Source organism: Wolffia australiana, chromosome 5 (assembly GCF_029677425.1).
Source record: "Wolffia australiana isolate 7733 chromosome 5, ASM2967742v1".
Taxonomy (NCBI): Eukaryota; Viridiplantae; Streptophyta; class Magnoliopsida; order Alismatales; family Araceae; genus Wolffia; species Wolffia australiana.
The window spans coordinates 15082431-15104549 of NC_135839.1; the positions used below are offsets into that span (position 1 = coordinate 15082431).

The 22119-nt window shown below is 40.5% G+C and overlaps 1 protein-coding gene across 4 annotated transcripts; it reads right to left on the reverse strand.

Moving 5' to 3' along the window:
- Positions 1 to 13013: 13013 nt before the first annotated feature.
- On the reverse strand, positions 13014 to 20501 carry ATIM (timeless family protein). 4 transcript variants are annotated; one of them, XM_078575625.1, is made up of 16 exons: positions 20351 to 20481; positions 20114 to 20266; positions 19850 to 20004; positions 19116 to 19431; positions 18845 to 18979; positions 17748 to 17934; positions 17472 to 17602; positions 16373 to 16582; positions 15400 to 15566; positions 15143 to 15221; positions 14607 to 15056; positions 14008 to 14531; positions 13869 to 13937; positions 13632 to 13805; positions 13528 to 13560; positions 13014 to 13457 (listed from the first exon to the last, which is right to left on the reverse strand). In XM_078575625.1, the coding sequence occupies exons 2-16, from the start codon at positions 20228 to 20230 to the stop codon at positions 13322 to 13324; spliced, it is 2883 nt and encodes a 960-aa protein (XP_078431751.1). In that variant the 5' UTR covers positions 20231 to 20266; positions 20351 to 20481; the 3' UTR covers positions 13014 to 13321. The 4 variants fall into 4 exon arrangements, with proteins under 4 accessions (XP_078431751.1, XP_078431749.1, XP_078431747.1 ...); XM_078575623.1 differs by having other exon boundaries at positions 13015 to 13457; positions 13869 to 13931; positions 14011 to 14531; positions 19850 to 20009; positions 20351 to 20501; XM_078575621.1 differs by having other exon boundaries at positions 13015 to 13457; positions 19850 to 20009; positions 20351 to 20501.
- Positions 20502 to 22119: the final 1618 nt, after the last annotated feature.

The following is a 22119-nucleotide window of genomic DNA, read 5'->3' on the forward strand; positions in this document are numbered from 1 at the left end:
GATCTATCTAGGTCTGATCAAACCATTATTTGGGAAGGGGTCGCTCAACTATCTCAAACTCTCTATTCTCAAGTGATGTAATCATCTTCCTTAATAGATGTAAGCAATACATTACAGGCCTCATGAATTAACCTAATGCATATATTAAGTTAGGTTTCAATCTGGCCGACCAACCTTTGTAAGGATGTTGGCCAGTCTATTCTATATCTCATGATTCTTTTATGTTATTTCCTTTGTTGGCAACCTCTAATTAGTTGGCAATGGCTTACAAAACTGGTGGGGTCGCCCAATGGACCAATTTAAAGGCAAAATGCTGACAGGGATGGTGTTGATGGGGCACATGAGGGTACACGATAAATCAAGAGGTCTCCGGCTGAAAATTAATTATTATCATTTGACCTATCATTGGGATATTATACGGCTGGGGGTAAACCCATCCTTCTCCAACCCTAGCTGTCATTCTCATTGGTCGGTCCATGGAGGATGACGATTAGGAGACCATAAGCCAATCCAACAAACAGGGAGAGCCCTTGGATCAGGACAGATTAACGGACGGTCAAGAGAGCTTCTATCTCAACCCTTTTAATCTCAATCTGGATGTCTAATCTTCATCTCTTATCGTATGGTGATAACATACATTTTATTAAGTTAATATGAACATATGTACATGTGTATTTGCATTAAATTGATTCTACATGCATGATTACATTTATCTTTATAATGATATTTTGATTTCTAATGATTTTTATGATGTCAAATTATGAAAGAACATAAATTTTGGAATCACAATATAACATTTCCTAATTTTTTTGGCATTATATTCCAAGATATATCATTTTTTAAATTAAAAATAAATATGTCTAGCACTTTTATGAATTAATATCTATTTTATGGACTTATTTAATAGTTCTTAGACTTTTCTAAAATTGGAGGATAGAGGAAATCAGAGGGCTGAGAATGATCCGATTTCAAATAACGGTATCTAATGAAAACGAGTTTCAAGCAAAAAAATTGAGCAGATCTACCTTTTTCTGCGTCTTTCCATCCATACATTTGGATCTATAAATAGAGCTCATATTTTGGAAAAATAATATCTTTGAATTTGCTGATTGAAAGAGAAAGAGGGTTTTGAAGTACCATTAAGGTGTTATTGATGTTTTGAGTGATTGGCGAAGACCAACAGAAAAGTGGAGAGGCTGATCTGCATCAGAAAAGAGCCTTGGTCCCGATGGAATATAAGGATCTAAGGTTAGTCTCTTGCCTTTATTTATATCTAAATCCTTATTTTCATCATCATCTCATTCTCCTCACCATATTCCATCATCTCACCCTACCACAGCCATCTCTGATCTTGATCTCATCACCTTAATCTTGTATTAAAAACCTAAATCATCTAGTCCATCACCCTCTTCTCCAGCTCACAACCACCTATCCATTATTCCATCACATCCATTGACTAGATCATTATCATTTCTTTTTTCATGATTCAATTTTTCCATCATCCATCCACATCCATTCACCCATTTCATCATCATATCTACTTATTCCTTTTCTAAATCAACCATCACTTTGCGTCTTCATCTATCTCACTCTATTATTTCCATTTGATATATCCACATACTCCTACCTATTTGTCAAGTTATTATTCATATCATCCATGTTAAATAGTTATTATCTCTCTTGCACTCGTATTCATCACAACACAATCTCCTATTTAATATGTATATTCTCTCATCCCTCGTGAATCATCATTCAAAGATTACTTAAACCCTAATATACACTCCCTATGGAGACGACCATTTCTTATCACTAACTAGTCCAAATATTTGATGAGTAAAGGTTCATAAATTATTATTGATTAACTCAAATATCTACACCAACGTAACACCTTAAAATTGAGTTCATCAATTGGTGGCGTTGCCGGTTGTCAATAGGGATTTTAATTCCTTTTCGTTGGTGATTTTTCTTGTCATAAACTAATGTCTTATGAGAGTGACATCATTCAAAAAAATTAAGAGAATTATTTAGAGGCAGGTATAAAATTTTGTTGGTTATATTTTCAATAATCATTATTGGATGTCTTTTTATATTTTTAGTTTCTTTATCGTAAAATAATTCTTATTATTCTGAAATCGATTATGGACATTATGGTCCTGAATGTGATGAAATCTTTGACTTTCATGAGGTATCCAATGAATCACTTGATCGGTATCATTATGGTTTTCAGTCATCTCTTAGAACTTTTATGGATTTCCCTAGTCATATTTCCTAAATCATAACATTTCCTTTGTGCACCATCTCAATTTTCTCAAATCCATAATGTCCAAAAATCCATAAGCTCCATATTTTTAAATGCTTAAATATCCAAAAATAAAACTTAATACTTCTGCATTGATTCAAAATAGGATTGGACACCTTGATGATTTTTTTGAAGGTCATAAATATTGAATATATTATTTTAAGGAGAACCAGGCAGATTTTAAATATTAATAAATTTTCCTAATGAGCATTGTTCAAAATATCATTAGAAAAGGAATAATTGATATCTGAAAAAAGGAAGAATATTTTCAAAAGTTATGGATTTTTCTCTGAGCATTAATTCCTTATTGCCAATGTTATATCAAGGATGTATTTATGTTGAAAATTTCTATTTTATAAGGAAACGAGCATTGTAAAAATGGATATATTTTTTGCTAAAAAACAAGTTTCAAACTACATTGAAGAATCTGAGGAGGACGATTTGATGAAAATAAAGTTGAATATGAAGAATGCCCTCATGGATAAATCATCTAGAAATCACATGAGCTCACGTGAAGGAAAATAAGATTTTGAAAATGAAGATGAAAATGCTTGTGTTAATACTTGTGATCTTTAGATGTTATTTTTAGATGATCAAAATACTATTTCTTATGGATGGACATCATGGGAATGATACATGCTCAAGAAATAAAGAATTCAATTAAAATGAGGATTCAAATAATTCATGTAATGCTGATGATAATTTTGATATTTGGCTATTATTCATGGATGATCAAAGTGTAACTTCAACACATAAATCTTGTGATCAGAATCAGAATATAATTAAAGTTTGCAAAGTTTTTGATGAATTTCTCAATGAACCACATGATCATGAAGCTCAACTATTCATTGTGCGAAGAGAAGTAATCTCAGAAGAAGGGTTTAAATCAAAACTACATGTCATAACTTTCAAGAAAATCTTTTTCACAGCTTGGCATGATCATTTATTTGATATTCATTGGGAAAATGTTTTCTTGAAATATTTATTGAATTTGAAGGAATTTATGGTTGAATGTCACGTGAATTAAATATATATTACATAATGGCATTACAATTTCATTGATTTTGTAAATACTTTTATAAGGTTGAATTTGTGCTTGAATTATTTTTTTCATTTTCCTACATATATTAAACTTCTATAAAAATCAGAATCAAAGATGACTTTGAAATATAACCTTGTGCACATTGGTACAGAAGGTTGGGCGGTGGGGTCCAAAAATTTGTACACCTCTGACAAAATTTTGGTTGCATCAAATCCCTTGTGCAAAAATTTGCATTACACATTGCACAAATTCACACAAATGACAGAGATGGAGAGAGAGAAGAGTGAGAAAGAGCAATCAGGAGAAAAGTAATAGAGATAAAGTGAGGAAAGAGACTGCGAGAGATGGAAAGAACGCTATTGGGAGAAGAGAGAGAGAAGTGAGACTGTGAAAGATGGAAAGAAAGCTATTGGGAGGAGAGAGAGAGAGAGGAGCGAGACTGAGAGAGAGATAGAAAGAAAACAATAGGGAGAAGAGGGAGGAGCGAGACTGAGAGAGATGGAAACAAAGCAATAGGGAGATGATAGAAAGAGAGGAGAGAGAGAGAGACAAATTGATAGGGATAAGATAGAAAGAGAGTAAAGAGAGAGATTGGGAGAAAGTGATAGGGAGAAGATAGAAAGAGAGGAGTAAGAGAGAGATAAAAAGTGATAGGGAGAAGATAGAAAGAGAGGAGAGAGAGAGATTGGGAGAAAGTGATAGGGAGAAGATAAAAAGAGATGAGCGAGAGAGAGAGATTGGGAGAAAGTGATAGGGAGAAGATAAAAAGAGAGGAGCGAGAGAGAGAGAAAGTGATAGGGAGAAGAGAGAGAGAGAGAGAGAGAGAGAAAGAGAGATAAGAGAGAGAGAGAGGAGAAAGTGATAGGGAAAACAGAGAGGGAGAGAGATAGGTTTAGGGAAAAGAGAGAGAGGAGCAAGAGTGAGGGAGATAGCTGTAGGAAGAAGAGAGAGAGACAGAGAGCGAGAGAGGAGAGCAAGCGAGAGGGAGAAAGCTATTGGGAGAAGAGAGAGAGGAGAGCAAGAGAGGGAGAAAGCAATAGGGAGAGGAGAGGAGAGAGAGGGAGGGAGGGAGTAAAACAAAGCTAGAGGGACAGGAACGAGTGAGATAGAGAATGAGGCAGAGAAGTGCTAGAGATAGAGATAAAAAAAATCAATCTAGTGAGTGAGGAAATGAAAAGCAATTGAGCAGAAAATGACCGATAGAGAGAGGGAGAGAAGAGAGAGCGAGTTAAAGAGAGAACGAGACATCATGCGAGCCAGAGAATAACGATCGATAAAGAGGGAGAAAAGAGATAGGCGGTGAGTGAGTGAAAGAAAAACGATCGAGAGAAAGCAACAGAAGAATGAGCAAATAATTTTCTGAAATAATATTCAGATATAATTTCACATTCACACTGCACAGGCCTTTGTGTGGTGTGCGGTACGATTTTTCTGGCTTGTGTCCGATATGTGGTTTGAAATTTAAACTGGACCGCACATAACACCCAAATCACACCGGTCAAACGAAAGAACCTTCCCTACACATGAGTATTGGTAATTTAATAAGCATCATAAATAGCATCATAGCCATGGTTGTTTTTTATTTTGCTTTCATTTAGCGTTCCCCCTAAATCTTATGTTTTTTGTTTAGATTTTTGAATGGATTATGGTAGTATTGCTTAGTAACTTTCTTTAACAACAACTTTGTGCTCTTTTTATTTCGGGTTAATAAATGGATAGTATGCAACCAACGTGATCTACGTTTATCTCTTTAGTGGTTTTATTTAAGGATTAAAAAATGAAGAAAAAACTGAAAGAGCACAAGGATTCAAGGAGAAAGAATTATCATTTGAGTAGTTAAATGAACATTAACCACAGTTCGCAGTTAAGTTTATTTTTCCATTGCTTTTGCTTGCATTGGGAATAATGCATATTTCAAGTTGGGGGGAAGGTAATTATATGGTTATTCTAAATATGGAGGTGCGGCATTGCTGACGGTGAGTTTCCCGTCGGGACTAATTATATCATCTAAGTATGGTGAGTTGGCTCGCCATGGGGTAAATATTAAAGTTTTTAAATTGTGGCACACTTGGAAATACCATTGGCTAGAGATGTTCATGGTTATCTGCTGGCAATTCAACCATGACACGATAAGTGCATTGTACATTTCTTCGCTAGTGGGTGCTCTATTATCTATCCACCCTAGTTTTATAGACCATAGCCTCAGGTTAACAGTGGCTCTATTGCTACCAAAACAACATGACACTCCTTGGGAGAAACATGGACTCTTGTTGGAGTCCTAGCAGAAGGATAAGGCTACTAAGCTAGGGTTTGTACTTGATCATCATATATGGTCACTCACACTTGATGAAAATTACTCTTGTTGTTTGCAACGATATTACTTTTAAGAGAAATCCCCTATGCAAGCTTGGGGTAAACACATATGGCACATGGTGATTATCCCTCTTATTTCTTTCTTCCTTTGGATGTTTATACATTGTGTACTGATGGTGGCGACGACGTCAACGCATCATCTTTGGACGCACCTCCACCGCCACCCGAGACTTTCCACATCATGACGCGCTGTCAACGCCAACTGCAGAACTGTCCTGTTGGCGACCACGTCAACACACTAGCATCAAACGCGCCCCCACTTACACATGAAATGTCCCGCGTCATGACACGTCGTCAACGCCAACTACAGAACCACCCATTGACGTGACAAGTCAACATGTCGCCCACATCGACTTGACGGTTATTTTATCTTATTTTCACGTTCCTCCAAGGCCTATACATAGGCCAAAGTTGTAAGAAACACTTAGTGAATTTTCTTTTGAATTGAAGTCTTCTTCTTCAAAAAGAAAGTTTGCCCTAGTGGTCCCCTCTAGAGCCACCAGCTGCCACCTCTTGCAGTCGCCGCCGCCGCCGTCAAGGAAGGACCACTACTGCCGCCCACCCGTCAACTGCAAGAGGTGCCCGCGCCCGCCACGCGCTAGGCCGCCTGCGCCCACTGCGCGCCCGGCCGCCCTCGCCCCTCGGCTGCCCATGCGTGCCGCGCCCCGGCCTCCTATCCTCGAATGCCCTCGCAGCCACTTGTCGCCACGCATACCGTTTAGGTTTCGGGGCACTGCCTCAAACTCCGCAAGGGGGCGACTCTCGCCCGGACCCCTGCCAATTAATAATATAAATAATTAAACGTGTATGATTGGAAAAAGAAATAAATAAGGGAAGATATGGAATAAACTTCATATCTATTAATAATTAAGTATTACCGTTTAATTATTTATATTATTCAATTAAATAAAGGCAAGAATATATTACAGGGATAAAATTTTAAGAGAGAAGCAATAAAAAAAATTTGGTAAATAATGGGCAGAATGTATTACAAAAGAGAGAAACAATATAAGAGACTTTAAGGATTCAGAAGTCTGGAACTTCAATAAAATTTTTAATTCTTCAATAAAATTATGGGAAAATATGAATATTATAAATATAGGGTTGAGGGATGAACAAATGAAGAAAAGATGAACTGGTCAAGAATGCCAATTCTTCCAATATAATCCACAACTTCTAGAATGGGTGGTTTGAATTCTGGGCAGAAGTTCCAAACGGTACTAAATTTTCTCTGCCAAAATTATGATAGATGACATGTAGGGCCCACATGTGGGGGGTCATTTATTTATTATAAGGTAATTTTATGCAAAAAGGGAGGCCTCAGCAATGATAGTCTCATGATGGAAGCAGCCCAACTCTAGGGCCCATTAAATGGAGGCGATATAGCTAAGAAATTGTCACTAATTTTAATCATTAGTGAGAATTGAACTGAGGCAGTCAATCTGAGAAGACTCCCCTTCCATCATGCAATTTGATCAATTTGATTATTAAAATTTGACAAAATAAAAATTCAAATCAAACTGAGCTATCCATCATTTTTTGACACGTTTGAGACAAACTATAGGTCATGATGTTTGGTAGTAAAAATGGAGTCCTATTTTAATACTTATTGATTTTGAACAAATGAATTGGAGAAAAGATACTAGATAATGTCTAGGTATTAGAGAAATGAAAAACCTCAAAGATAACACATCAATGAAAAAATCTCGGGCAGAGCTTCTCTCTCCTCCGAATTCGGCGATTTCATCATAACTTTTGCTAGAGTGCTCGGATGGAAGTGGATTTTGTTCCATTGGAATCAGAAGGCCTTAATCTATAGGTATCAACTAAGAACACCATCAACAGAATCCTATTGCTAAGATTGGAGGCTTTTGAATCCAAGAGGTAAGTTTTTCCATCCGAATTTTATTTTCCATAAATTCCATGATTCTGATGCTTTAAATATACCGAATTTATACTCTATCTGTCCGTCGTGACAAGACACATTTTTTATATCATTCATTTGTCATGGATTTTCCATTTTAATCATAAATTTGGATTCTAAAACCCATTTCGCCATGTAAGATAACTCACAGCCCCCATTGGGCTGTAGAGTCACATGGGCGCCTGCAAACCAATGTGGCTGCCACGTCGGCGAGCCAGCTGGCCCTGGCCACCCTGTGGAGGCTGAAGTTGGGTCCACTAATGCCCTAGTGGACCCGTTTCAGCCCACGTCGGCCATCGGGAGCATCCACGCCGTCGGATCCACCAGCGTGGATGCATCAGACGGCTCTTTAAATATCAAAAAAGACAAAAAGGGAAAAAGTGAAAAAAAAAGAAAAACGAAAACTCGGCAGCATTAAATGCTGCTGAGCAGGTGTTCCCCGAGTCCATCTGGACCGTCGCGATGCCCACGTGTCGCGATCGTGACGGATTAGACGATGAACTTTCGATAAACCTCTCAACAGTCCAAAAAATTGAGCCGTTGCCAATAAATGCCGGCGGCTCAATTACTGCACCTTTTTGCCTCAAGAATGGATCACTAGCCACGTCAGATCCGACGGCCATGAACAGATCTTTTCTTAAGATCGATCCATTCGCAACCGTCGGATCGGCCACATCATCCCACGATGATAAGAATCATAATGGCACCGACAACGCATTAAATGCATTGCCAGTAAGCTCACCCCCTCGGCCGCCCACACTTATTGACCGTTCAACGCCCTCGTTACCATTAGATGCTCCTCTGGCCTATCAACCAGATGGCGCAAAGCACTCCACGTAGATGCCACCTCATCAGTCCATCAACACTACTGACATGGCGACGAGAAGACGAAGCGACTCAGCTGAGTCACTCCGAGTCGACCTGGTCGACTCAGATGACTCAGCCCACGTCAAAAAGGTCGACAGAGGCTGAGTCGACCAGGTCGCCTCGGTCGACTCCGATTGAGTCGACCTAGTCGACAACAATCGGGTCGACCCGATTGACTCAATCAACTCCGACCAGATTGACCCGGTCGACCCGGTCAAGTCTGACCAGGTCGACCAGATCGACTCGGTCTACTCTGACCGAGTTGATCCGGTCGACTCGGGGTTTTCAGACCGAGTTGATCCAGTCGACTAGGGCTTTTCAGACATAGTCGATCCGATCATCTCGGTCCACTCTGACCGCGTCAACCCAGTCGACACGGTCCACTCTGACCTCGTCGACCTGGTTGACTCGGTTCACTCTGTACGCATCGACACGGTTGACATAACACAATCCGCCCGAGTCAACTGGGTTGACTTTGTCAAAAATGACCAAGTCATCCTGGTCAACTCGACCGACCCATACCGAGATGACCGAGACGACTCGATCCACTCCGACCTAGTCGCCTGGGTCAATTCTGACCAAGTAGAACTGGTCGGATTGGTCAACTCAGATTGGGAACCCAATCAAGTCGACCAGGATGACTCGGCCGTCTGTGACCAAGTTGGCACAGATGATTCTGTCCTCTGGGATCCACTCGATCAAGCCACCATAGTCATCGTCGGCAACTTCGTACGAGAAGACTTGACAGATAGCACGGCGGAGCAGAGAGCACTTAAGGAGCACGGACAAGCGCGTGAGGGGAAGCTATATGGACGACCACCACCGACGACCTGGGCAACAAGAGTCGTAGGAACTATGCACACGACTACCACTCAACCCATCCCCAAGATTACACTTCCTCCTCTTTATGATGACACGACCCCAAAGAGGGGTTACACTGACTCGGAGGGGTTGAGAGTCGTTGCCTTCTCCAAAGAGGAGGTCTTGCAAATGACTGCACCATTTGCATACACATTGATAGGGCAATTCGCTACGAAGCACCCACTTATCGACAACATCACGAGGGTGTATTTAGCGCTAGGGAACTTCATCGGACCGGTGGTTATTGTAGCACGTAACCATCGGAGTGTCTTTATTCGCTTCCAACTGGAAGCTGACTTTAGGAAGGTTTGGAGTCGTACCACGTGGACGATTAGTGGTTCCGCAATGCACACTTACTGATGGACTGCTGAGCAGACTAACAGCTTACGAGAACATTGCCCCCACTCTGTACCGGTATGGATAGGTTTCCTAGGGCTCCAGCCACATCTCTTCATGCCCACCGTTCTAGAGTCCTTATCCAGTGTTGTGGGAACATTTATACGTCTTGACAAAGATGTACATCAGTTCAACCGTCCCGGATATGTGAGGGTATGTGTAGAGATAGACGTTTTAGACCCCATCCATCGCATGATCCTCATGGGGATGAACTGATTTGCTAGCCTATTGTGTACGAGAACCTTCCGCAGTTCTGTACACATTGTACCCTTCTGGGTTATACTCTCCATACGTGTCACCAAAGGGCGTCGCAAGCTAGCTTGACCCCCTCAGAGGAGTACCTCCCACCTTTGCCTTATAACGACTACATAATAGAGGCAAAGTCTACTACCCAAAGGCGTCAACCCACCCAGAGACCGACTCTGAGTACACGCCCCGTCCCCCCCACCGGAGGGTGCGCCTACCACCACCCCTCTCTTACTTAGGGACTCTACGTCGGCCAAGCCTGTCTCGGCCAAGCCTAAACCTTCAGCTTCACAATGGGTGAAGAAGAGGGCTGATAAGCACCCACAAACCCTACTCCGTCTTCCGGATGTACCTCCTATCAGCACTCGGTCGGGCAAGGGTAAGGATGTACAGGCACCCACAAGTATCTCCAATACTTTTGCCTTCTTGCATGTAATAGACAGCCCTAATGGAGACTGCATGGAGTCCTCTGTTCCCTAGCACTTGTGGCCCTACACCCACCCGTTCCTCACCAACCCCCATCCCCTACCATCCCCCCATTCTACATCCTCTCGTGTCCACCGACCTCCATCCTCCCATCCATCATCATCCCCACCACCTCGCTCCCCTCCACCTACATCGTCACATCCTACCTCACCTTCCCCTACGTCCCCCAACCTCCCTCCATCACACCCCTCACCTTCCTCCTCCGCTATTCCATCCCCCACCCCAGCACCTTGCCCCCCATCATCCCGATCTCCCCCCTCGGACCCACTCCTCCCTCTACCTTGCTCTCCCCCCTCGCCGCCCCACCCTAGCCACACTTCTCCCCCACCTGATATCCTCACCTCGCTGCTCGACCTCCACCCTTCACATTTCCCCTTCGAGCGAGCAGACTGCTTGACTAAACGTCAAGCCTCACTCCCTAGTTTTGAGGATACTTGTGGGGATACTAGCGGTCACGCTTCCACGGGAGAGGAGGACGATGATGCTTCCATTTCTGAGGAGTCAGACATCGACACTTCCTCTTCTTTAGGACATCACTCGGATGCACCTCATACACGTCACATCTATAACACCCGATCGCAAGTGCGTCACGTTAGCCGATAGCTTTATGATTCCAAGTCTTATCTGGAATTGTAGAGGGATCGGCAACCCTCTCACCCAGTCACATCTTCTCTCCCTAATCAATAAGCACAACCTAGGGATAGTTGGGGTTATTGAGCCGATGACTACATCAGATCACTCCCATTCCATTGCAAGGAAACTCAGCATGGATCATGTTTATATGATATGATTGAATCAGCTTGGGAGAAAAGAAAGTATTCAAGAAGATGGCGATTGACTATCTCCACACCAATAACGTAAAGTTTTCCATCACTGATGCAGAGTGAGATCCCCTAAAGCTTTTTTCCAGATGAACTTCAAGCTTTTCATGACATAACTAAGGTATTTTGGAACTCCAAGTCTGTTATATCATCAACCGTTTTAAGAGCTTAAAATTTTCTATCAAGAAAATTGCAGGCATCAATTGAAGGTCTTGACAACTCTCTTCAAAGTGAATTAAGGATCCCCCTTAGCTCTGAGCAATCAAAGCCACTTAAAAGTGCATATGCTGTCATGAAGGAGAAATTATTGGATCATGAGTCTCTCTCAAAGATTAAGACTATGCTATATATCGCTACAATGTTGGACCCAAAAATAAAGTTTGGGTTTGTTTTGATCAGTGAGCAGAATTCTATCATTGAATATGTACTTCGATTGCTTGAAGGTACACCTACTTTGTTGACTTCAAATCCATTTGCTGTTATTGAAGATAGGCCTGTTCCAAGAGCCAAACCCCTCAAAATAGTTTTTGTATTAATGGAGCTAAAGCAAATGAACACAACAATGGTATTAATATCTACTATAGATGAAGCAGATGATTATATAAGTGAACCTCACATTGTTATTGAGGATGATTCACTTGAATGGTGGCATCATATCAGATCTAAAAAATATCAACGTCTTGATATTCTTGCAAAACAATTCTTATTAATATGTGCATCAAGTGCTCCATCAGAGCATTTTTCCTCTACATGTGAGAGATTGACTTTTAAAAGAGGAAGGTTATGGGCAGAATTAATATCAATTCTGATGACTATGAAATATTGGGCTAGCAAGGACCACATGGATGATAAGGAACTCGAATGAGACCTATTTTTATTTGATTCAAGTAGCATTCTTCTCTTTCAAAAAATTCTTGTTTTGATGTTGGGTTATCTTACTCACGGATCAAGACACTTTTGAATGCTTATTATAGGTTGAGGAGATAGATAATGATGCACAGTTGGAAGCAATGTAATAGCCGAGTGGAGCTAAAGCATGGAAATGTAGGCGCAAGCAGAGACAAGAAGCCATAAGTAATGGCATCCCCTAAAACAAAAAAATAATATTTTTAACAGCTCAAGAACCTATTTTTCTTCTGCACTTTTACCCTCATGAAGCTATGAAATAGAAAACTCACACCTAAATGATCTGTGATTATGTGGTAAATCAATTGTGAAACTATTTCAGTTACCTACTAAATTTGATTGTTTCACTCTTTTTATTAATCATTTGATCTAAATTATGACAATGATTTTTTTAACTTCCATTTTGATTTTTGTTTGGTACCCAAGACCAAACTGAAACTGATATCTGACAAAGCTGAGACCCTGCCGAAGTTTAGGTAGGTTTAAGTTTTTATAAAAAACTGATATCGAGACCAAAACTATTCTTCCATGTACAAGGCCAAGCATCATTTTGGATGGACAAATAGGTGGTTCTAATTTCTGTCCCAATTCAAACCCGTTTCCCAATGGATTGGATCAGTTGAAAATTCACCCACTTGAAGAGAATTTCCATCCTGAACCATGTATCTATGTCTACTCAGAAGCAATTTTCTACATCTAGGCCTATAGATATTTATAGAAGTACAAACTTCAGGTTTAAATATTTATTGATTTAGGGAAGGTAACAATGGACACTTGGGAGTTGGGATCACATTAGCATTACATATAATTTGTTCCAGATATTTTGAAAGTGATATGCAATATCAAATAATTTAATCGGTTAATTATTTCAACAATCTGACTAACGAATTCTTTCTTATTTTCTCCCACCAACAGCGAGAACACTCCCCTTGAATTGTACTCATGGACAATCCAAGACATTTCTCTGAAATTAGTTGCTTCACGTAGAAGCTCCATGTCACAGAACTGACTGATGGCTTCATGATGAATCCCCCACTTCTCTCCCTCTTTTTATATATATTAGACAGCAGCAAATAGACAGCGAATGTAGTGGTTCTTACCTAGTCGTCTGCATCGCCATCCAAGACGGTTCTGAACCTTCTCCGGGCAGCCTTGTCGCTTTGCCCAGCAAAACTGTGTTCATCCCCTGAGTCTGCCAGCTCTTCTTCCATCCCCAGGCTCGGCCCAGGGGAGGAACTGAGAGCAACCAAGAAAAAGAATTAGTCCATTTATTTTTAAAAGCACAACTAACCGTGGAATAACTAACCGTGGAAGAGGGTCCTTGTTGCTCTTCCTGCGCCTTCACCAAGGCAAGAAACAAGAGTTAGTTTGGTGTCCCTGCGGCACAGGGGAAGGCAATGCTGTACCCACCTCTGGAGTAGACTCGCTAGCACTATCTCTCCATCCGAGTCTTCCGGGCCTTTGTTGGGCCGAGGAGCGCGGAGGCCGAGCTGCCTCAGTTTGCGAGACACTTGGGCGGCCGTATGCGCGCCAGGGTCCATCGCATCAGCGATCATGCGCGCGCATCTCCTGTGATCTTTGAACCTGGTAAAGCCACGTCAGCCAAAGCCGCAGACCAGGCAAAATCTGAAGGCTTCAAAAACTCACTTTTCAAACAAGTCCCTGACCATCTGCTCCTGCTCTGAGCTGAAGGCGCGCACTCGCTTTCTCCTGCAGCTAGAACAGTCTGCGTGAGTTAGATTGCCTTGAGCGAGGGAAAAGGAGACTCTGAGAGGAGAGTCCTCACGACGGTGCCACGTCGAATCCTATTGCGCCACGTGTTGAGTCCGGGTTTTGGACTTGATCGTCTTCCTGGAATAATGACTTCTTGATTGATCTCTTTCTTTCGACGGGCGACGCCTCCCCATGTAAATCTTCAGTCTCCGCAGCATCTCTATCCACGGCCACGTTATCAACTTGAGTGAGAATGTTATGTGAAATCAGGGCATCGGCTTCGTCGTCTCCAAGAGAATCCGCAATGCTTTTTGGATGCTGCCGTCTTATTTCAGCAGTGGAGGTTGCTTCTTCTGAATTTTCATTGCCCTTTCTGGAGGCGTGTATATCGTGTAGCAGCGACTCAGCATCAATGTAGTGGCATTCTTTCCTGGTCTTCCAGAACAGCAGCTCCACGAAGAGAAGGGGCTGATTTTTCAGTTTCTTGAACATTCTCCTCACCACTTTGGTTAGAAAATCAGACACGAACGCATGATCGTTGCCTTTGGACGATTTTTGCTCAGACAAGATGCTGTAAAACGTGGTGAGCAATGATAGCTGCAACGACAGGAACACGTGATCTTCAGTTTATTTTAATTTTAAGTCAATTATAGTTTAAATGACAAACTATACCTGATACAACATTGGTGAGAGCTCCAAATCATCAGAGATGCGCTGCAACAAATTTACGATGTAATAGTTGACAGCAGCAGAGTTAGTCTTGTAGAATTTCAGCAGCCAGCAAAGCCGTTGAATTATGGAATTGTTTGCCAGGTTGATGTGGACATTTGATACACGAAAGTCGACTTCGTCTGTTTCTGGTTGTTGTTCTTCGTCGCCCGACCCAACCTCCGTCTCATAGTTCGGCTCAACTACATCAGTAATTTCCTTGTTATGACCAAGCGAGCTTGAATCCGTCGCAGGAGAAGGATCAGATCCAGGACATGACACCACATCCTCGTTAAATGCGATATCTGAACAAATGCGATCTTCCGGCAGTTCGGTCTGCCTCTCGACTCCTTCCTCCGATCTCTCTCTGAATGATGCTTTCTTTTTTCTTGCTCTTCTTCGTTTTCTGGAAACCTGAAATTTCGAAGAAATTATGAATTATCTACAAGTTTTTTTTACCTCGTTCAGATGTAAGGAAATCAATCGTCCGTAGGAATAACCTTTAATGAACCCCGTTCCTGAAGAATCCCCATTAGCTTCAAGAACCTATAAATTAGTTCCACCAAATCTGCAAGCTCACTAAAGAGAAAAAAACGCATTATTGCACGTGGTTTCATAGCAAAAATTGCATGACGTTCCAATTTCTTTCTAGAGTTTTACACCACCAAATCAACCATACGAAAAGAGGAATAACCCACTTATCCAAAGGTGATTGCGGAAAAAAAAAAGAATCGTTTAATTTAGTATTATGATTCACCTCCTTGGCTGTTTATGGCTGTCAAAAGATTTTATGAGATTCAAAATGAGCTGGGTCGCTCCTTGATCTGTCTGATCATAGAACAATTTGTACAGAAGGATACGAGCAATTTTCTCTTCTTTTGAATCTTCTGGAGATGATTTCAAGACCAAATCGAGCAAGCAAATCTGTAAAAGTTCACATTAGTCAAAACAAACCATTAGAAGGAAACCACAAGAAATAGTAAACCATTAAAATCCTGATGTAAAAGATAATAACTAAGGCTAGCATTTGTTAACAAGGCGTTAGGCTTTCCAGTCCCAGGGATTCATAGATCTCACGACTATAAAAAAATAAATGACGCATTATGCAAACACTAATTTTTAATACGGGAGCACATTCGACATGCTCATGTGCAAATGATCTTTTTTTTTCGAAGAAAATGTGCGAATGATCTATACATTAAGACCACAATGGCCTCAGTAATAGGTACTTTGAAAAGTAGAGTTCTCAAGGCGGTAAGCTATGAATGAATCGATCACTGGCCAGTTCAGGTGCGCCAATAATATTCCTAGTTAATTCGTTTATAACATCGCGATAAAAAATAGTAACTTTGGAATAATTAAAAGGGACTAAAATTTACACTGAGAAACTGAATCTCAAGCACCAGAATAAGTGGTCTTTGAGCACAGTGATGGAGACAAATAGAATTAAATTCTTATAAAAAGATAAAAAAATATGGCTCTTAATGGTTAACCAAGGAGCATAATCCAGAATCGTATATTTAATGACGGCAACAAGAAATCCCTTAATGGATTGTGCCCACATCGAGACAAGAAAATCAATTCGGAATGCTTATTCCTAACCATTCGTCAGATAAGTGGGAAAATATAAGGAGTTTCAAGAAAACTAGCTACCAATGTAAGTTTTGTCAGTGGATTAGAAATTCGATTCGTTGAAAAACCACTTTATACCACAGATTTCGAGTGCTTACCATGCTTTTCATGATTGCGCTAGATGCTGATAACATCTTAAAGTCGCTAGTCTCTTTCAATGTCTCAAAAGAGTAACGCCACTTTGTAATGACTAAGGAGAACATCGTCTCTTGCATTGTAACGGCAACTGGGCCACATATGTCAGCATGAAAGGTTGGCTTAGTGTCCTTTTCACCCGGAAGTTCTCCAGGAGCACATGAATATTGAGGCTGCATAAAATTCATAGTTGATTGTGAACACGCCTATTCATAACTGAATCCTAATTTTGTCCTAGAACGAAACTACTAGATCATGAAGTTTTCAGAGAAAGATGACCGTAAAACTTGCAATGTTTTCCATTCAGAACATATTTGCATCCAAATGGAAATAAATGGAACAGCCGCCATGTGGCCTTCCTTTAAGGTCCCATATCTGGTAGTGATCTCATTGATTAAACTTGACTTGTCTCCCAATCAAAGGGAACCGCTATTGGGGACTCTTAGGGATTTGGCTTTTAATTTTATATTGCTAATGACTGCAGCCAATCCTTTCTCATAGGAGAAAAAGAATAAAAACAAATAGGTAAAGTAAAACGGGGCCAACTGATGTCCCCCAATGCATGAGGCTTTATGCGTCAAGTAATACTAGCATGAAAAAAGTAAGGGAAGCCAGCCGATCATAAATATAACACAAATGAAAGAGGTATGAAACGGATATTCCATCATTCGAGAATGCAGATTACTACAGTTCTTCAACACCCCCCACAGCAACTGCAACTGGACTATTTGTGGCCCAAGCACAGGGTGAGTTGTATCAGGGGTTCGAACCTTACATCTTTGCTTGCTACCATATTAAGACTCAAATGCTAACCAACTGTGCCAAAAGCTATTGCTTAAAGCTATAGATAAAAGCAAGGCGGCTAATTTTAGGAAGCCGTATGATCTCCAAAATTTTAGATACGTCTAGTTATATGGAAGTAACCTACTTAAAATCATTGTAAAATGGACATCGCCACAATTGAAAAAAGTTTAACACATTAACGTCAATATTGTAAAGGACAAGAGAGTGACGCAGAAATCCCCAGAATAGACCAAGTATGAGTGACCTCTATTTACTTACCGTGGATATTAAAATTCGGTGATATTGAAAGTTGGTAACGAAACAAGCAACACGATAAAAAATAATAATTTCACTGGTCTGGAATCCATCTTGATCTTTCTCAATGTCCTCATAGGCAGATTGCATCATAACTGAAAAGAAAGGACATGCCAAGAATAAAAAGGATTTACAAGAAATAGCACAGTAAGAACAGCCGAAAGATTATTAAAAAGGATGGATTTACAAGACATCGCACAGTAAGAACAGCCGAAAGATTATTAAAACAGGAAATCTAACCATTGTAACCCCCTGTCAATAATTGATCCAAGAAATTGCGCAGCCTTGATGAAATTCTGCTCCTTTTTCCAGAAAAATTCTTATCCCACACAGTTTTTTTTAAAGGCCCGCGTTGCATCTGCGGTAGATACAGAAAATTCTTTCCAGACGTAGTAGGATTTGCCTTGCATAATGTTCTCGAACCATCCTGAGAAAACGTGAGGAAAAGAAAAACTGACAACAAGAACAAGCCAAATAATTCCCGAAATGACCATATGAAGGCCCAGATTATAATAATGGACGAATTTCACATTATAATAAGAACGAAAGAGGAGATTATGCACGAGGTAAGAGAAAGCGATAAAAGGCAAACTGGAAGATTAACAATGGAATGACAACGGGAGAACGACAACCAAAGCATCAGAATCGATGAAGGATAATAACAGGAACATGGGAAAATTAAACTGCGGAAGAGCAAGACGATGCGCAAGGATTTGGCTCCAGGATATCGATGCCCAAGATTAGAACTGGACAAACCAACACAATACAGGTAAATCCAACAAGTCAAGTAAAACGCTACTTGAAAAATATGTTTTTGTCCGTTCTCAGTTTCAGGCCACTGTTTCAGTCTCAAACAGGCCTCTCAATAAACTGAGATGTTTCCCTTCATTATTATCTATACATCCTTACACCGTTGGAAAATGTTGATCGGGTGAAACGGACTCAGGATTAATTGAATTTAGAACTTCCTTCAAATAAAAAAAAGTCAGAATTTATCCTGAATTTTTTGGGGTTCAACGTACAAATTGAAGGGCCTCCGCACATCTTTTTTGGATTGGAATCACTAGGTTTCTAGTTCACGGATTCAATCAACCATTATATTAATCCAAGCTGCCGGAACTAAGCGCATCATGTAACCCAGAAGAATCAGACTATATTACATCAAGACGCGTGATTCAAATATGTGGTATACTAAAAATCGTTTATCCTTGGGTGGAAAAAAACTATTATCAAAATCGATATCAAAAACTATTAGCGATAATTACAGTCGGTGAATTTATAAATAAAAAGGCAAATATCAAAATCAAGTCCAACAGATTGGTATAATTAAAATATACCACGGTGAAGCGAGTAAAAGTTCCACTGAATCTTGAAGAGGCCGCTGAATTCCTGAGTCTTATGACTTTCATCTTTTTCTGCTCTTCTTCCATTATATCTTTAAGAGAATTCAGGGAATTTTCAATTAAGATATCCTGCAAAGAGTTTTGAACACAATTAATTTAGGGAGTCTTGTGTCTGGCTAGTTCCACACTAAACCGGGTTGTGTTCACAAAAGTGCAACGATTTTCACAATTATTTGATAAGAATATGAAGCTGAAAGGGTCAAACCTCAGGTTGCTCCTCAGATGATTCTGCGATCAGTTTTGGTTCTTGTCCCTGAAAAATGTAATGAAAGATCTCCAAGAACAACGAACTGTCTTGGCGGAGATGAGATGAGCAATTAAGATGTTGCGTAAGAACTAAAATTAAATCCATGACATTTTCTTTGAAGAGGATCTCCAGGAATGTATCCCTTAAGTGCATAAAGTGAGTTGATGATCCCGACGCCTTATGCTGTGACAAAATATCTTGAATGGCCAAAACATTCCGGAAGAAGGTAAGGACTAGTTGAACCAGCATCCAGTCGTCTTCAGTAAAAACATTCCTGGTAGAATGAGGATTAAAACGTGGATAAGAAATCTTTCGGTTGTCGGTAAAAATAGAACGACGGTTACTAAAAATGCCCACTGATTACACGATGTAATGTTATAAACCCCCAAATAATACAACTTTGGAGAACAACAAGAAAAGAAATAAAGAAATTGGTGTATACGAAAGGGGAAACACAAAATTGATCAGCAGTTCCAACGACGAGATGTAAATTTGGAAGTCGCAGAATTTAAAATAGTGAATTACATGACGAGATTTCAATCGAAAAAGCTTAATGATTGTCTTGGTCATTTAACCAATATCATAGGCGAAGACTAAACAGTGCAGACGGATACTCCTAACTCAGTTAAATCAACTGACTATATTGAGACTATTACTGTTCGTGCACGAGGTAAATAACGTCGGAAACTTACCGCTCTAGATGTTCCAAGGAATCTTCAATCAGGGCAACTATAATTCCAACCACGACATTACGAGTAATCGCTGCCTTAATATGCCACAGATACTCAATCTGCTGCGCAATGTTATCGGAGGCAGGATCAATTGGCATCGTGAGAAACACCAGAACCTTCACTACAAGAAGAGGAGAGTAAGGACACTAGAGCCAATCGATCCAGAAATCTTCAACGAACAATAAAACAAAAAATATCAAAATTCTCGCAAAAAAGAAGAACTACCCCCGTTGATGACCAGACTACGATCAGTCTGATAAGCCTCCATGAGAGGGATGAGATCACGAGAAACCACGTTCCACTTGCAAATCTCCTTGAAAACCTCCCGAGTATGTGGATCATCACGACGCAGAAATCTCTGAAGATCTTTCAAATTATCTGCGACGAGACCAAAGAAAATCAAAAAATTCGGTGCCACACAACTCAAGATCATCGTTTCAGGATGAAGATTCGGTCTCTTACCCAAGCAGTACTCTCCTTTCTCGTATTCCAGCAGAGATCCTTCCGCATCCTCCCGCCGATACCCTAATCCTGCGCAGATCGACGACAACCCCTCAGAATCCATGGCTCGAAGCTGCTCTCCTCTGGCACTTTCTGGCGGTTTTGATCTCATTTTCCCGCCTTTTCCCTATTCCCCTGTGACGTCATCAGATCCGAAAACCGTTATCCGAAATCAACTATACTGAGGAAAATTAAAAGGGGGGATACTAGGAAACAGCATGAACTTGCAAATTTGCCTGCCACGCAGCATAAAATTTTAGACATGTTCAAAAAATAGCACGCACCAATAAGAAGACGCCAAGTGGCGTCTTTTTTTTTTTTGGTCAGCGATGGTCAACTGCTGAAGTGGTAGCCAGGTGGCTTCCAACGCGGTAGCCAGGTGGAATCCACGGTGGCATCCACATCTCCGGCCGCCGACGCCGCCCGTCTCCGGCCACCGCCGATGCCGCGCGTCTCTATCTCTCTCTATCTATCTATCCATCTATCTCTATCTCTCTCTCTATCTATCTATCCATCTCTCTCTCAAGAGAGATAGAAAGATGATGCGGCGTTGAGGAGAGAGAAAAATGGTGCAATTAGGGTTTGATGGGATGTTCACATGCTATTTATATCTGCGAGGAGAGAGAGATAGAGAGATATAGAGACATGGATAGATAGAGAGAGAGAGAGATAGAAAGAGAGATGGATAGATAGATAGAGAGAGAGATAGATAGAGATAGATGGATAGATAGAGAGAGGGAGAGATAGAGACGGGCAGCGTCGGCGGCCGGAGATGTGGATGCCACCGTGGAGTCCACCTGGCTACCACGGTGGAAGCCACCTGGCTACCACATCAGCAGTTCACCATCGCTGACCAAAAAAAATAAGAAGACGCCACTTGGCGTCTTCTTATTGGTGCGTGCTATTTTTTGAACATGTCTGAAAGTTTATGCTGCCTGGCTGACAAATTTGCAAGTTCATGTTGTTTCGTAATGTTCCCCCAAATTAAAATAACTGCACGCTAAAAAAGAAACTTTAAAAAGCTATTATTGAGTCCTCAACGTCGTTAGTTTCTTTATCTATGGCAATTATTTATGTGGCCTATCGTTTATTAATCACAATTAATATTATTCGCGTGTGCTGTAATGGGATTTACATATTAGTAAATAAGTATGTAATTTAAAATTTGATGTGGAGAGACTATTACTAGTGTAATTATAATGATGGGATTAACTAAGATAAAACAAGGAGGATTTAGTTTATCCTTTCTCTGTAAAGAAGAGCTTGGTCCTCGGGCAACAGAGCTTGTTGAATTTTATCTTTGTGCATTCCATTATGTAGAGGGACTTCAAATCGCCATATTTCCAAATAAGTATATCATTTAAAATCAAATATGTCTTAATAATAATGGAAATATTCAACGTATGACTGATGAGGATTAAGTTTGTACTCTTTCCACAAATAGGAGCTAGGTCCTTCGGCAATAAAGATTGTTGACTTTCTCTCAGACATCCCATTACATAGAGAGATCTCAAATTATCATATTTATAAATATGGTATTTAAAAATAAATATTTAGGGGTTATCCATTGTAATTAGAAATCACAGGATTAATGAAAACAAACCGATGATGATTAACTTTCTTCTCTTTCTTTAAACAAGGGAGAGATACTTGGTTCATAAAGTTTGTTAATTTTTCTTATGGGCATCGTATTACCTAGAGAGACTTCAAATTATCAAAGCTATAGATAA